This window comes from Macaca nemestrina, chromosome 1 (genome assembly GCF_043159975.1).
Source record: "Macaca nemestrina isolate mMacNem1 chromosome 1, mMacNem.hap1, whole genome shotgun sequence".
Classification (NCBI taxonomy): Eukaryota; Metazoa; Chordata; class Mammalia; order Primates; family Cercopithecidae; genus Macaca; species Macaca nemestrina.
Window position 1 is genome coordinate 147,829,952 of NC_092125.1, and position 13,395 is coordinate 147,843,346.

Below are 13,395 nucleotides of genomic sequence, written 5' to 3' on the forward strand. Positions count from 1 at the left end.
TATATATGTATGTATTTATTTTTGAAATTCATAAATAGTATAAATCATTCCTTAAAAAATTATCAAACTTATTAAATTCAAGAACACTTACTATTACATTTGTACAGACTTTAAATTTTAAATTCCCAATCTGTATGCATATGTACACCTTCTTTATCCAGATATAAAACATGAGGTAGGTCAGGTGCAGAAGCGCATGCCTATGGTCCCAGCTACTCGGGGATGCTAAGGCAGGAGAATTGCTTGAGCCCAGGCATTCAAAGCCAGCTTGGGTAGCATAGCAAGACTCCCATCTTTAAAGAAAATTTAAAAATTTTAAAAAACACATGTCAGGAAGAAATTTGACAAAAGTCTTGAAAATCATAATTTTAAAGTGAACCTTGGAGATTATCTTCACTAGATCTATTATATTACAGTTTAGATATCTGAGATCCAAATGTGCAGCAGTTCACTTAAGACCATATAGCAAATTAAGTTACAAAGACAAAAACCAGAGCCCAGGTCTCCCAGTTCCTATTCCTATGTGATTGTGTTTTTCTATAAATTACAGTGCCTCTTAGAAAAAGAGGGTTAGAAGCAACTTGGTAAGGAATATGGGGGTGTGTGTGTGTGTGTGTGTGTGTGTGTGTATCCTCCACCTAGAGTAGCCCAGCTATCACCCACATGACAGCTTGAAGAGTTTATGTTCTTGTTTGCAGTCACGCCATATGACTTGTGATGCTCACTCATTCTGTTCTAATTACATTGCTATCTAGTTAATCTTATTTAATATTACTAAACTCTCCTTTCAAACCAATGAATCTCAACCAGCAGCCATTTGTCCCCCTACTGCCCTAGGAGACATTTGGCAATGTCTGGAGAAATTTTTGGTTGAATAATTGGGGAAAAAGAATGAGATGTTAGTGGCGTCTAGTGGGTAGAAGCTAGGGATGCTGCTAAACATCCTACAATGGAAGCTCCTCAGTTTATAAATGAGAAAAGGAAGCTCTCTGCAACTGAGCCAGCCTAAAATAAGGATCATGAAGCTAAATCAAGATTGCATTTACATAAGGGAGATGACATAAGGAAATGAAATAAAAGAAATTTACATAAAAGAAAAGACTAACATACTCAAGTTTAAGGGAACGCACTTACACGTATTTTTAAAGTATACTGATAGAATACGTTACTTTTGGAGGATTGTATGTAAATTCTGGAATAAAGTGGAAAGAGAATCTATTTTCATAGGCAGTGTTTTCACTATAGCCAAATAACCACCATAAGCATTCAGAGTAATTTGGTTCCCCTTTAGAAATTGGCATAGATGGCCAGGCACAATGGCTCACGCCTGTAATCCCAGCACTTTGGGAGGCCAAGGCAGGTGGATCACTTGAGGCCAGGAGTTGCCTGCCCAACATGGTGAAACCCTGTGTCTACTAAAAATACAAAAAAAAAAAAAAAAAAAAAAAAAAAAAAGCCAGAAGTGGTGGAGCACGCCTGTAGTCCCAGCTACTCGGAAGGCTGAGGCAGGAGAATCACTTGAACCTGGGAGGTGGAGATTGCAGTGAGCCAAGATCACACCACGGCACTCCAGCCTGGGCGACAGAGCAAGACTCCATCTCAAAAAAAAAAAAAAAAAAAAAAAGTGAAAGAAAATTAACAGAGACAATCATAATATTGTTATAAACTACTTTGCTTATTTAATTTTATTTTTTGGAGACAGTCTCACTCTGTCACCCAGGCTGGAGTGCAATGGTGTGATCTCGGTTCACTGCAACCTCTGCCTCCCAGGTTCAAGCAATTCTAGTGCCTCAGCCTACCAAGTAGCTGGTACTACAGGAGTGCACCACCATACCTGGCTAATTTTTTTGTACTTTAGTAGAGAGGGAGTTTCACTATGTTGCCCAGGCTGGTCTCAAATTCGAGCTCAGGCAGTCCTCTGGCCTTGACCTCCCAAAGTGCTAGAATTACAGGTGTGAGCCACCATGCCCGGCCTATAAACTGCTTTACATGAAAGAGAGAGACAGTGAATCACTTCACCTTAATGGTGTATTAGCTAGAGTAATAAAAAAGAACTAATAAAATGTTATCTTGTTGGAATCATATTTTTTTAACTTGGCTACTTTCCCTATTCTATGTGATTACATTGGGGTTGCCCTGCCCTATCTTGGGGTGGGTTTGAAGTATTTTGTTTGATCATATTTGTGGTGGTCTGACTTGTTCTGGATAACAAGCTGGAATGAACTTTATGAAGTCAACAGTAGAAATTGTTTCTTATTTTTCTATGATAAATTCCTCTTTTGAAGTCAAGGATAAGATACATATTTTGTACTGAACCATCAGTGATATTTTCCAAATTTCAAAAACTTGCTAAGTGGAATGGACTATCACAACTGTTTATTATTTTTACATTGTTGATCCAAAATGGAGAAGCGTACATAACCAATTTCATTTTGAGCTTCTGTATGGTTAAAAGGCTATCTCCAATGTGACATTTCTGTCACCTACCATGCAGCTTCTGAAGTACATGCATTGGTTGATAATTAAATGAATGGATGATGTTAAAATTAACTAGTATTAATAGTATTAAAATTAACTAGTACTAATTTTAACATCATTCATTCATTTAATTATGTACAAGTTTTGTACATTCTCTGCTTAAAATTGTAATCATAAATCAGATAAACTAAGACATGTCTAGCAGGCACAGTGTTGGAGTACTCTACTCTTTTCAAGCTGCTATGTATTGTTTGTTCTAGCTATCACAGTATATTTAGGATTAACAGCTTTGGCAATACAAGATACTTAAAACTAAGTCAAGCATGGTGTCGACATTATCCAAAACTCAGCTGAAGATAAGTGTTGCTTTGCCATCTTTTAACCATAATTGGAGTCGATTCAATATAGTCTTAACATTTAGCTGAACATCTAGGTTACTTTTGAACAGACATACAGGGCCTTTGAGCATTTTTAACAGTAATTACTATTGCTTCATTTTGAAAAATGTCAACATAGCTTTTGACATTTTGCTATATACCTTTTAACTTTTCTAATTTCCACATTAATACTAATTAATTTTAACATCCTTCATTCATTTAATTGTCAATAAAAATGGAGAAGTATTATTTTGAAGTTGGCAACCAGTTTATAGGTAGATGAAGGAAATTAAGGTGTCTAAGAACACTGAAGTTTCTATATTTGATGATTAGGTAGGTGGCAGTTAGAAATAACAGGAAAAACATCTTTAGACAATACTAACATTTTAAAATGTTACATTTATAGTAGTTTAGTAAAATGAGTAAATTCAGTTTCTAATAATATCAATATCAATAAACAGGAAAATAAATATCCAGCTTGTTTATGAATATGGATGATAGCTAAGTACCGGAGCATGTAACTTTAGAATACTAAAACAATTTTAAATTGTATGACTTGCCTGGCACGAAAGGTGATGACAGAGGTTGAATATTAGTTCTCTTGCTTATACCCAACCAAAAGTATAACATATACCTCTTGTGTTTGTCTCCATTTCTTCCAGGGTCCTCAAGGACCGAGAGGTCAACCAGGGCCTCCAGTGAGTTGGTTTTCATTTATATCTGTTTACTATTGATGCTTATATGCTTGCCTGGTTTGATATGTCTACTAAATAAATGTATATATTTTTAATTTGCTGTGTTCTAGGGTCCACCTGGAGCACCAGGCCCAAGAGTAAGTTTGCTTGGTTTGATTTTATTTTGTTTTATCTTAGTATGTCATGTTAACTTTTTAAATCTTCTTCTGTTAACTCCCTATTAGAAGGTGTCCCTTTTGCATACCTCTGTTCTTTTTTGCTAACCTGATACAGGGCTGGCCCAGCTACACAAATATGAAATCCAAGCCTCAGACTTCTTATTTATAAAATGGAGAGGGTATCTCCTGCTTTCTTGGGTGGTTTCAAGTATTGAGTAAGAAGTAAAGCACGCAACACATTGTATAATACATAATAAGCACTTGAAAAACTAATTACCTCCATTTCTTCCTAATTCTACATCTTCACTCTCCTTTTTTAAATGTTCTCTTTTTGCCAGCCAGAGTTATCCACTTCTTTGATTTACATGAATCTTTCTCAGTTTCTGGTAACTCTCGAAGCCATCAGACTTCTCTTATGTTTGCTTATTATCTAACTACTATGACCCAAAACTTGCTACCCTTATCTCTGAGGCAATGTTTATGTTGCTCCTGCTATTCTCGTGCCCTCTGATATTCTAAGCTTGATTTTCCTTATGCTTTGTATCCATTCTCATATTCCGCAGTCTTTTTGTCTTCCTGCTCCCTATGAGAGGTCTGTCTCCATCTGCAACATCACCCACACCCCGCTCCTCCAGCCTCCTGGTCAAATACAGTAGTCCTTGGGTCATATTTTCTGCCTAGTGTGGATCTACTGTTGGCTACACCATCCTAAACAATGGTCAGTCCTGCGCCTTTTAAGCCTTCTTATTTCACATGCTGCTCTGATGTCATTTAGATCTCTGCTAGTTCTCGGTGGTGGTTTCCTGTGATCTACTCTCAGCAGATCAGAAACTCTTCATTTCCCTCAGCTTTTCCTTGGGGCATAGTGCCACAAGGAAGACTATTCCCTTGAAAACAAGAGACCCATTTATCTGTGATTTTAAAAAATCACTTCCCCTTTCTGGTCTTCTGACTAATGCAGAGGGAACCTCTCCCTGTGTGAACATCAATAAGAATGTCTTTCGGCCGGGCATGGTGGCTTGCACCTATAATCCCAGCACTGTGGGAGGCTGAAGTGGGTGTATCATCTGAGGTCAGGAGTTTGAGACCAACCTGGCCAACATGGCAAAACCCCAGGCATGGTGGCACATGCCTATAATCCCAGCTACTCAGGAGGTTGAGGCAGGAGAATCGCCTGAGCCCAGGAGGCGGATGTTGCAGTGAGCCAAGATTGTGCCCCCTCACTCCAGCCTGGCAGAGCAAGACTCCATCTCAAAAAAAAAAAAAATCTTTCTTCAAGTCTTCAAATAACTTTCCACTTGTTTATTCTTCCCTTCCTCCTGGATCCCCACAATGCATGGATTACAAGTACCCTCATTAATTGCCTTCCCAAATTATAATAACTTTGATATATCATAGCTCCCTTCTCAAGAAAGAACAAGTTCAAGTTCTAAAGAATCATATGTCATTGGCAAGTTAAAGAAATGTTTAGTGAAAATTTTCACATTTAAGTGCCAAAGTGTGGGACACATATCCCTGTCTCACTTGGAAAATATATGTGTTCCTACACAGCCAAAATAGACTAAGACATGAGAGGTTTTTGCTCAGAGCAAAATGTGGATTAAAATATGTATATACTTTGAGAAATTAGGAAGATTAAGAAGATATATGTGTTGAATACATTATAACTACTCAATAAATGCTGTTTCTTTGTTTCCTTCTTTTCTCCCTTTTCCTCCTTTCTGTATTCCTTCTTGGCCGATATGAAAACAGATTTCCATATATAGTGCTGTTTTCCTGGAACTTGCAGAGTCCACTGTAGGAAAATAACATTGAGAATAAGATTTCTAGAGCAGACGTCTAAATGACAATGAGAAGACACCTATGCATTCTTTCTAAAGTCGGCCTCCATGAAACTTTTCTTAATTCCATCCCCTCATCACACTACAAGATAGAACTGATCACTTCCTGTTCTTCATTCATACTCATTTACTTTCATGTTTGTCTTTTCTATTATATTGTGAACCCTCTGAAGGTAGAGACTACTTTTTAAATTCCCCTTCCATTTAAGCTCTTAATAAATGTTGAGTGCATGCCTGCGTGAATACAAAAAAGGCAACATCTCAGGAAATTTTAGTGGGAATCTTCTAAACTAGATTTCACTTGGAGAGAAACAATATCTATAAAGGAATAGATTCATAGAACTAGAGGTCCTCTCAGTAATTATTTAGCAGTTATTTCAGACTTTGAGTTGGGATTCATTGGTCAGTGGATCATAAGACCAATTTAGTGAGTCTCATTCAAGATTATTTTTAGAGCAAATGAAATAGAATAGAAAAAAATATAGGGAGGGACTGCTTAGTAGATATGGATTTTCTTTTGGGGGGTAATAAAAATGCTCTGAAATTCAATCATGGTAATGGTTGAACAACATTGTGAATCTACTAAAGACAACAGAATTGTATACTTTTAAATGACTAAAATAGTGAATTTTATGTTATATAAATTTTACTTCAATTTTAAAAAACAAAAAAAAAAGTCAGTACATCATCATCAGCAAGAATAAATATGGTTTTACAGAACTTTTTGAGGTTAAATATATGTATGTTTGTCTGAATTTTGTCGTGATGTAAAAATGTATTTCTTACTGTGGGTCAAGATAAGTATGAAAACTTATAATCCAGTCCAGCCACATCTTTATAAGACCTACGAAACTCAAGTAACTTGGTCAGTTATTTAAAGTGGAATAGCTAAAAGGAAATGTTTCAGGAAAAGTAATATGTATTGATGGTGAATTTGAATGTGAGGGTAGGGTAATGACCAGACCTCAGTGTACATGGTAAGATATTTAGAAATGAACACAGAAGTATACAACATGATGTCAAAGTTAACTAGAAGTGATTAGTGGAGTAAAGGGAAGAACACGGTGTCTATGTGTGTCTGTGTTTGGTGTATAGGATGGAAATAACAATCATTAAGAATCATTAAATGAGAGAAAGAATTCCCAACTGATTTATTCCAATTAATGGGTCAATTGTAGAACCTGGATTGATGAATTAAGAAGTGGCAGCTTCTATTATATTCTGGTTCCCTAGAATCAGCAAAAACTCCCATCATAAAAAGGGGTGTGACCTGAAATGAGTTCCTATTTGGTCAGCATTTTCACCATCCAGTGATCTTGAAACTTCAGACATATGAAAAAATAACACTTCTCTTCAAAATACTGAGATGCCTAGACTAGGTATGCTCTTCACTTGAATGATTTGGAGAGAATTGTGAAGATTACATTCTGCCAACGTATAATGAATCCTGCTGTCTAATTCCCCTCATTATTTCACACTCACTAATCACAACATATAATCAATTTTTATTCTCTGTTTTCTATTTTACATGCATGTTTTTGTAAACATTGAGTGATTTCCATGTGAGAATATGTTCTAACTAGAATGCCTGGAAGAAGTTATTTTTCCTTTTTTGATCCCCTCACTGCACCTAATGAGAGATTTATACTTCGATGTGGGCACTTAGATGTAACTGAATGACTTCCCAGGCAAATCCTCTTAATACAATTTCTCTGACCGTGCCTTTCTTAAAGTCTGCCTGTGGGGAAAAAAAATCAATAAATTCAACAAATTAATTGACTGCTATGTGCCAGTCTTGAGCTAGGCTTTGTGAATACCTTGGGGATTCTAGGAATAGAGATCGTCAAGAAAAATTTTAGTGGCCAAGTGTTATGAAATTTCTTTTCTTTCTAATACCTGTTCAGGAAGAAAAAATGCCTTTTTATTGAGTTTTCGCTTGCGCTGATGGTGTTTAAAATTGCTGGTACCTTAGCATGACTAAAGCATCAAACTCTACACTACTAATCTACTAATAATCATTGTATTCTTTATTGCCCACACAGAAAATCATAGTCATGTCAATTAAGACTATCCTGTGATTTACTCAGCTTGCCCTCTGTTGATGAGCATTTTTTTTCAATTTTTTATTACGCATAGTACAAATGTCCTGTCCATATACATATCATTTTGTAGAATACCTAGGGGACAAATTGCCAGAAGTAGGATAGTTTGGTCTAAGGGATAATGAGCATATTTACTTGTTATTTTTAATGTTGGCAAGATATACATAACAAAATTTTACCATTTTAACTATTTTTAAGTTAAAAATAGAGTATAGAGTTCAGTGGTATTAAGTACATTCACATTGTTGTGCAACCATTGCTATCCATGCCTAGGACTTTTTTTGTCTTCCAGAACTGAAGCTTTGTACCCATTAAGTAATAATTCTCAATTCCTCCCTTTCCCCAGCCCCGGCAACCACCGTTCTACTTTCTGTTTCTATGAGTTTGACTACTCTAGGTACCTCATATAAGTTAAGTCATACAATATTTGTCTTTTTGTGACTGACTTACTTCACTTAATGTAATATCTTCAGGGTTCATCTCTGTTGTAAGCTTATAGTAGAATTTTATTTCTTTTCAAAGCTGAATAATAGTCCATTGAATACATATACCAGATTTTGTTTATCCAAATGGACACTTATTTTGCTTCTACCTTTCGGCTATTGTGAATAATGCTGCTATAAACATTAGTGTACAGACATCTGTTGGAGTCTTCACTTTCAATTCATTTGGGTATATACCTAGAAATAAAACTGTTATATCATGTAGCAATTCTATGTCTAATTTTTGAGAAACTGCCATACTGTTTTCTGTAACTGCTACACACTTTATATTACCACCAGCAGTGCACAAGTTTCCAGTTTCTCCACATCCTCACCAACACTTGTTATTTTCCGGTTTATTTTTTCTATAACAGCCATCCTAATGGTTGTGAAGCAGTATCTCATTGTGGTTTTCACATGAATTTTCCTAGTGCTTTGTGGTGTTGAGCACATTTTCATGTGTTTATTAGACATTTGTATTTTTAAAAATTTTTTTTTGAGACAGACTCTCTGTGTTGCCCAAGCTGGAGTGCAGTGGTGCAATCTCGGCTCACTGCAACCTCCACCTCCCAGGTTCAAGTGATTCTTCTGCCTCAGCCTCCTGAGTAACTGGGATTACCGGTGCCCTCCACCACGCCTGGCTAATTTTGTATTTTTCGTAAAGCTGGGGTTTCACCATGTTGACCAGGCTGGTCTCGAACTCCTGACCTCAAGTGATCCGACCGCATTGGCCTCCCAAAGTACTGGGATTACAGGCGTGAGCCACCGTGCCCAGCCTCTTCTTTAGAGAAATATCTATTCAGTTCTTTGCCCATTTTTTGAATTGGATTGCTTTTTTTTTTTTTTTTTTTTTTTTTTTTGGTTGTTAGTAAGTTGTAGAAGCTCTTTAAGTATTCTAGGTATTAATCCTTTACCAGAAAGACAATTTGCAGTTATTTTTTCCCATCCCTTGAGTTGCCTTTTCACTCTCTGTATAGTGTCCTTTGATGCACAGATTTTTTAATATATATATGTAGTCTAATTTATCTACTTTCTTCTCTTGTTGACTGTGCTCTTGCTATCTCTCCAAGAAATCACTGCAAAATTAAATGTTATCAGGCTTTTCCTATTTGCTTGTAATAATTTTTTAGTTTTAGCTCTTATGTTCAAGTCTTTGATTCATTTTGAGTTCATGATATAACTCATGATGTAAGTTTTTTGTACTTGACGTAAGTTAAGGGTTTAACTTCATTCTATCCCATGTGGATATTCCATTTTTCCAGCACTGTTTGTTGAAAAGACCATTCTTTCCTCATTGAATGAGCTTAGCACTCTTGTTGAAAATAATTTGATCATAAATGAGAAGGTTTATTTCTGGACTCTCTATTCTATTTCATTGGTCTTTATGTCTGTCTTTATGACAGTACCAACTGTTTTGATTACAGAAGCTTTATAGTAAGTTTTGAAATCAGGAAACATGATGCTTCTAACTTCTTTTTCGAAATTACTTTTGGCTACTTGTGGTCTATACTATATATTATATTTACTGTATTGTAACTTTTACTACTGCTCTTTATTTCTTCAGCTGGATTCAAGTTTCTGCCTAATATCCTTTACTTTAGGCCTGAATGACTCCCTATAATATTTTTCTAGGGAAGGTATGTTAGTGATAAATTGTCTCAGTTTTTATTTAACTGGGAATATATTAATATTTCCTTCATTTTTAAAGGAGAGTTTTACTGGAAATAGAATTCTTGGCTGACAGTCTTTTCTTTTAGCACTCTGAATATATTATCCTACTGCCTGCTCACCTTTATGATTTTAATGGGAAATTAGCTGTTAATCTAGTTGAAGATCTCTTGGACATGATGAGCCTCCTCTCTGCTTTCAGAATTCTCTCTTTGTCTGTAGAATTGGATAATTTGATTGTGACGTATCTGGGAAAGTTTTAGAGCTTCTTGGATGTGTAGGTTAATATTTTTGCATCAGATTTGTGATGTTTTCAGCCATTATCTCTTTACATATTCTTTGTACCCCCGTTTCTCTCTCCTTCCCTTCTGAGACTCTCATCATGCATATGTTGGTAAGCTTGACAGTGTCCTACAGATCTCTTCAGTCTCTGTTCATTTTTCTTCATTATTTTTTTCCACTCCTCAGACAGGATAATCTCAATAAACCTGTCTTCAAGTTAACTGGTGCTTACTTCTGCCTATGGAAATCTACTGTAGAGCCTATCTAGTAAATTTTTGTTTCAGCTATTGTACTTTTTAACTTCAGAATTTCTATTTGATTCTTTTTTCTATAGTGTATGTGCTTTTATTATATTCTCTACTTAGTAAGACACCTTTCTCATACTGTCCTTTAGTTCTAAAGACATGGTTTTATTTCATTTTTTAACTTGCCAAGAGAGAATTCTGGAAGGTTATTATTCCACCAATTTTGCTGTCTCCTAGATCTCTTATCTTCTTTAAATATCTTTTTGATATTTTGTATGATGAAATGGAAGAACATATAAAGTACCTATAGTGCACACTGTAGTGATTGCTTTGAAAGCACTGTGCAGCTATTTGAGTTGCAAATTCAACTAGCCAGTTTTATCATAGAGTACCATTTTTTATTGACAGACTACCAGTATTATCAAGACATGAGTAGTTTACAGATATTTTCTTGAAAAGGAATGAAGTTAGCCTGTCATTTCAAGGAAAACAACTGACAGAATTTGATGCCAATGATAAATTTCAAGCTCTCAAGCAAAAATAAGAATTAGGGAAAACGTATTTATCACTGAGAATTTAATAGATTCCCAGTACTTATGTTTTCCTGATAAGTAACATTATGTTTTCCTGATGATGTTAACAAATGTAATTTCTGGCATTAAGTAATGAGCTATATCAGTGTTTGGAAGACCTACATAATTCCATAAATCAGTATTTTCAGAATGATTAATATATGATGTTAATAAAATCATGTATAGGCAAAAGATCTATGAAAGTATAAAATAGACCAATAGATTTTAGTATAAAAGTACAAAATGTTCATTGAGGTGGGTTCAGTTTTCCCATAGAAACTAACCTTTAAGAAACTACCAATTATCAAGTTTTGGTATAAGGTATAATATGATAGAAGAAAATCCATAATTATTTGAAAAAGACAACTTAAATACTTTTCTTTTTTCCTCCTACGTATCTCTATGAGGCTAGATTTTCTTCACAACCAATTGAATACAAAAGCAAATATGAGAATTTAGCTGTAATGTATTAATCCAGACATTACAGAAATGCACAAAAATGTAAAACTGGGTCACCCTTCTCATTAATTTTTTTGTTTTGGCAAACATAGTTAATTTTTATGAAAATATTGATATTAACATATAATGGGTTTGTTGATATTTTAAAGCAATTGACACATGAATAGTTTTAAAATTTGTTTTGGTTTCTACCATAGTAAATATCAAAAGTTGGCCGGGCACGGTGGCTCATACCTGTAACCCCAGCACTTTGGGAGGCCAAGGCGGGCGGATCACCTGAGATCAGGAGTTCAAGACCAGCCTGGCCAACATGGTGAGACTCCATGTCTACCAAAAATACAAAAAATACAAAATAGTGTGTTGGCACACACCTGTAGTCACAGCTACTTGGGAGGCTGAGAGGCAGGAGAATCGCTGGAATCCAGGAAGCAGAGGTCGCAGTGAGCCGAGATCGTGCCACTGTACTTCAGCCTGGGTGACAGAGTGAGACTCCAAAGTTATAATTCACATAAACAAAAACAAAAAATTTGTAAGGCCTCTAATAATAAAGGAATTCTTTATTAAAAGTGCAAAAGGATTCCAATTCTGAAGAGTTTGAGAACCACTATGCTAGATTTTCTAATTAAAACTCTTAATCACCAACAGGGGACCAAGTGAACAACATAAAGGTGGCTTTGGTTCAGCACTTAATTCAGTTTCCCATTTTTAGTGCCAATATTTTTGTGTCACCCATATCCAAAATCTGCTCATTCACATGAGCAGTCTGGTCATAATTATTTAATCTGCGGAGAATATTTTAGGTTTAACCTCTTTGCTACTTGAATAGTCCATGCTCCTTCTGTCTCGTGGCCTTTGCTTCTTCTGCCTGGAAAGCTCTCCTACCCCTTCTCCTAAAAATTCTTTTTTATTCTTTGGATATCAGTTCAAATTTTACTACCTCAGGGAAGCCTTCTCTGACCTATTCCTTCCAACCTCTTACATTTTCCAGATTTGATTAATTTCTCTAATTTCTCTCATAGTTTCATGCACTTCTCTTTCATAGCGTGTATCTCAATTAGTAATTATGATTTTTGAGATGATTTAATTATTGCCTCTCTCCTCTCTAAATTTAAGTTCCATAAGGGCAAGTTTCTTTTTTGTTTACCATTTTCTCCTCAGTGTGTATCACAGGGTTTGGCAGTATATATATGCAGAATGAGTCAATTATTTTCCAATATGAAAAACACATGCTGAAGCAAGGGAGAGCACATTTTACTGATTATTCCATCATTTTAAATAGTTTTTCAAACTACCAACCATGAGCTGTGAGAGATCTGTTGAAAACTGTTTCTATTATATAAGCCTTCAAGTAAAAAGATGTCTTCACAGTACAATGACTCTGAAAGAAATTAAATTGCTTGTTTCACTTACACAGATGCCGTTTCCCAGAACCATGCTTCATTGTTCTAAGATAATTTTTAAAAAATAATTACAAAAAAAAGACTTTTACTAATGATTATGCTCAGTCTTTTTCTAAAAATATATTTTATTAAATGCAAGAGGAGATTGATTTCCTTCTGTATTATTTCTTTTGGGACTCATGGTACATTTTCCAACTTCAGAAATTGTTTTTAAAACCACAGAAGTATCAGATTAAATTAATGTGGTGACTACCTCAGGACAGTAGTATTTTATTCTATTCCTTCCAAGAATGTAACTGTTAAAAATTACTACAGTTATTTATTCTTCACTTTACAGTTTATTAACTGAGAGGATCATATTTTATTCTCTTCCATTTGAGGAACTTTGTGTGTGTGTTTTCAGGCAACAGGAACAAATAGTTTTTCATTTGAGGACTCTACACTCTGGTCCTACTTTAATTAGGAGACCTTTAGATTTGGATGAAGGTGGCATATTGTCCTTTTAGATAGCCAGGTAATATTTGCAAAATCTGTCTAAGAGTTACAGAACCCCTTCAGATAATAAGTCTGGTATACTTTACAGCAGTGCTTTCAGAATTTGCAGCCTTTACTTTGGAGCACTCAGTGTTGATCTTA

At 35.4% G+C, this 13,395-nt stretch overlaps 1 protein-coding gene across 21 annotated transcripts in view; it reads left to right on the forward strand.

Annotated features, from left to right (window-relative positions):
* Positions 1-13,395, forward strand: part of LOC105482774 (collagen type XXIV alpha 1 chain) — a 421,145-nt gene that overhangs the window by 375,248 nt on the left and 32,502 nt on the right. For 18 of the 21 annotated variants that reach the window (XR_011617622.1, XR_011617589.1, XM_071087000.1 and 15 more), the window contains 2 exons: positions 3,518-3,553; positions 3,661-3,687. The exons of 1 other annotated variant lie outside the window; for it this stretch is intronic. Coding sequence is in view for 18 of the 20 variants with exons in the window: in XM_071087000.1 (XP_070943101.1) it covers positions 3,518-3,553; positions 3,661-3,687 (63 nt within the window). In the remaining 2 variants the exon portion in view is untranslated. Of the gene's footprint in view, positions 1-3,517; positions 3,554-3,660; positions 3,688-11,556; positions 11,652-13,395 lie in introns of those variants that run through there. 2 more of the 21 variants (XM_071087115.1, XM_011743097.3) reach the window with 2 other exon arrangements.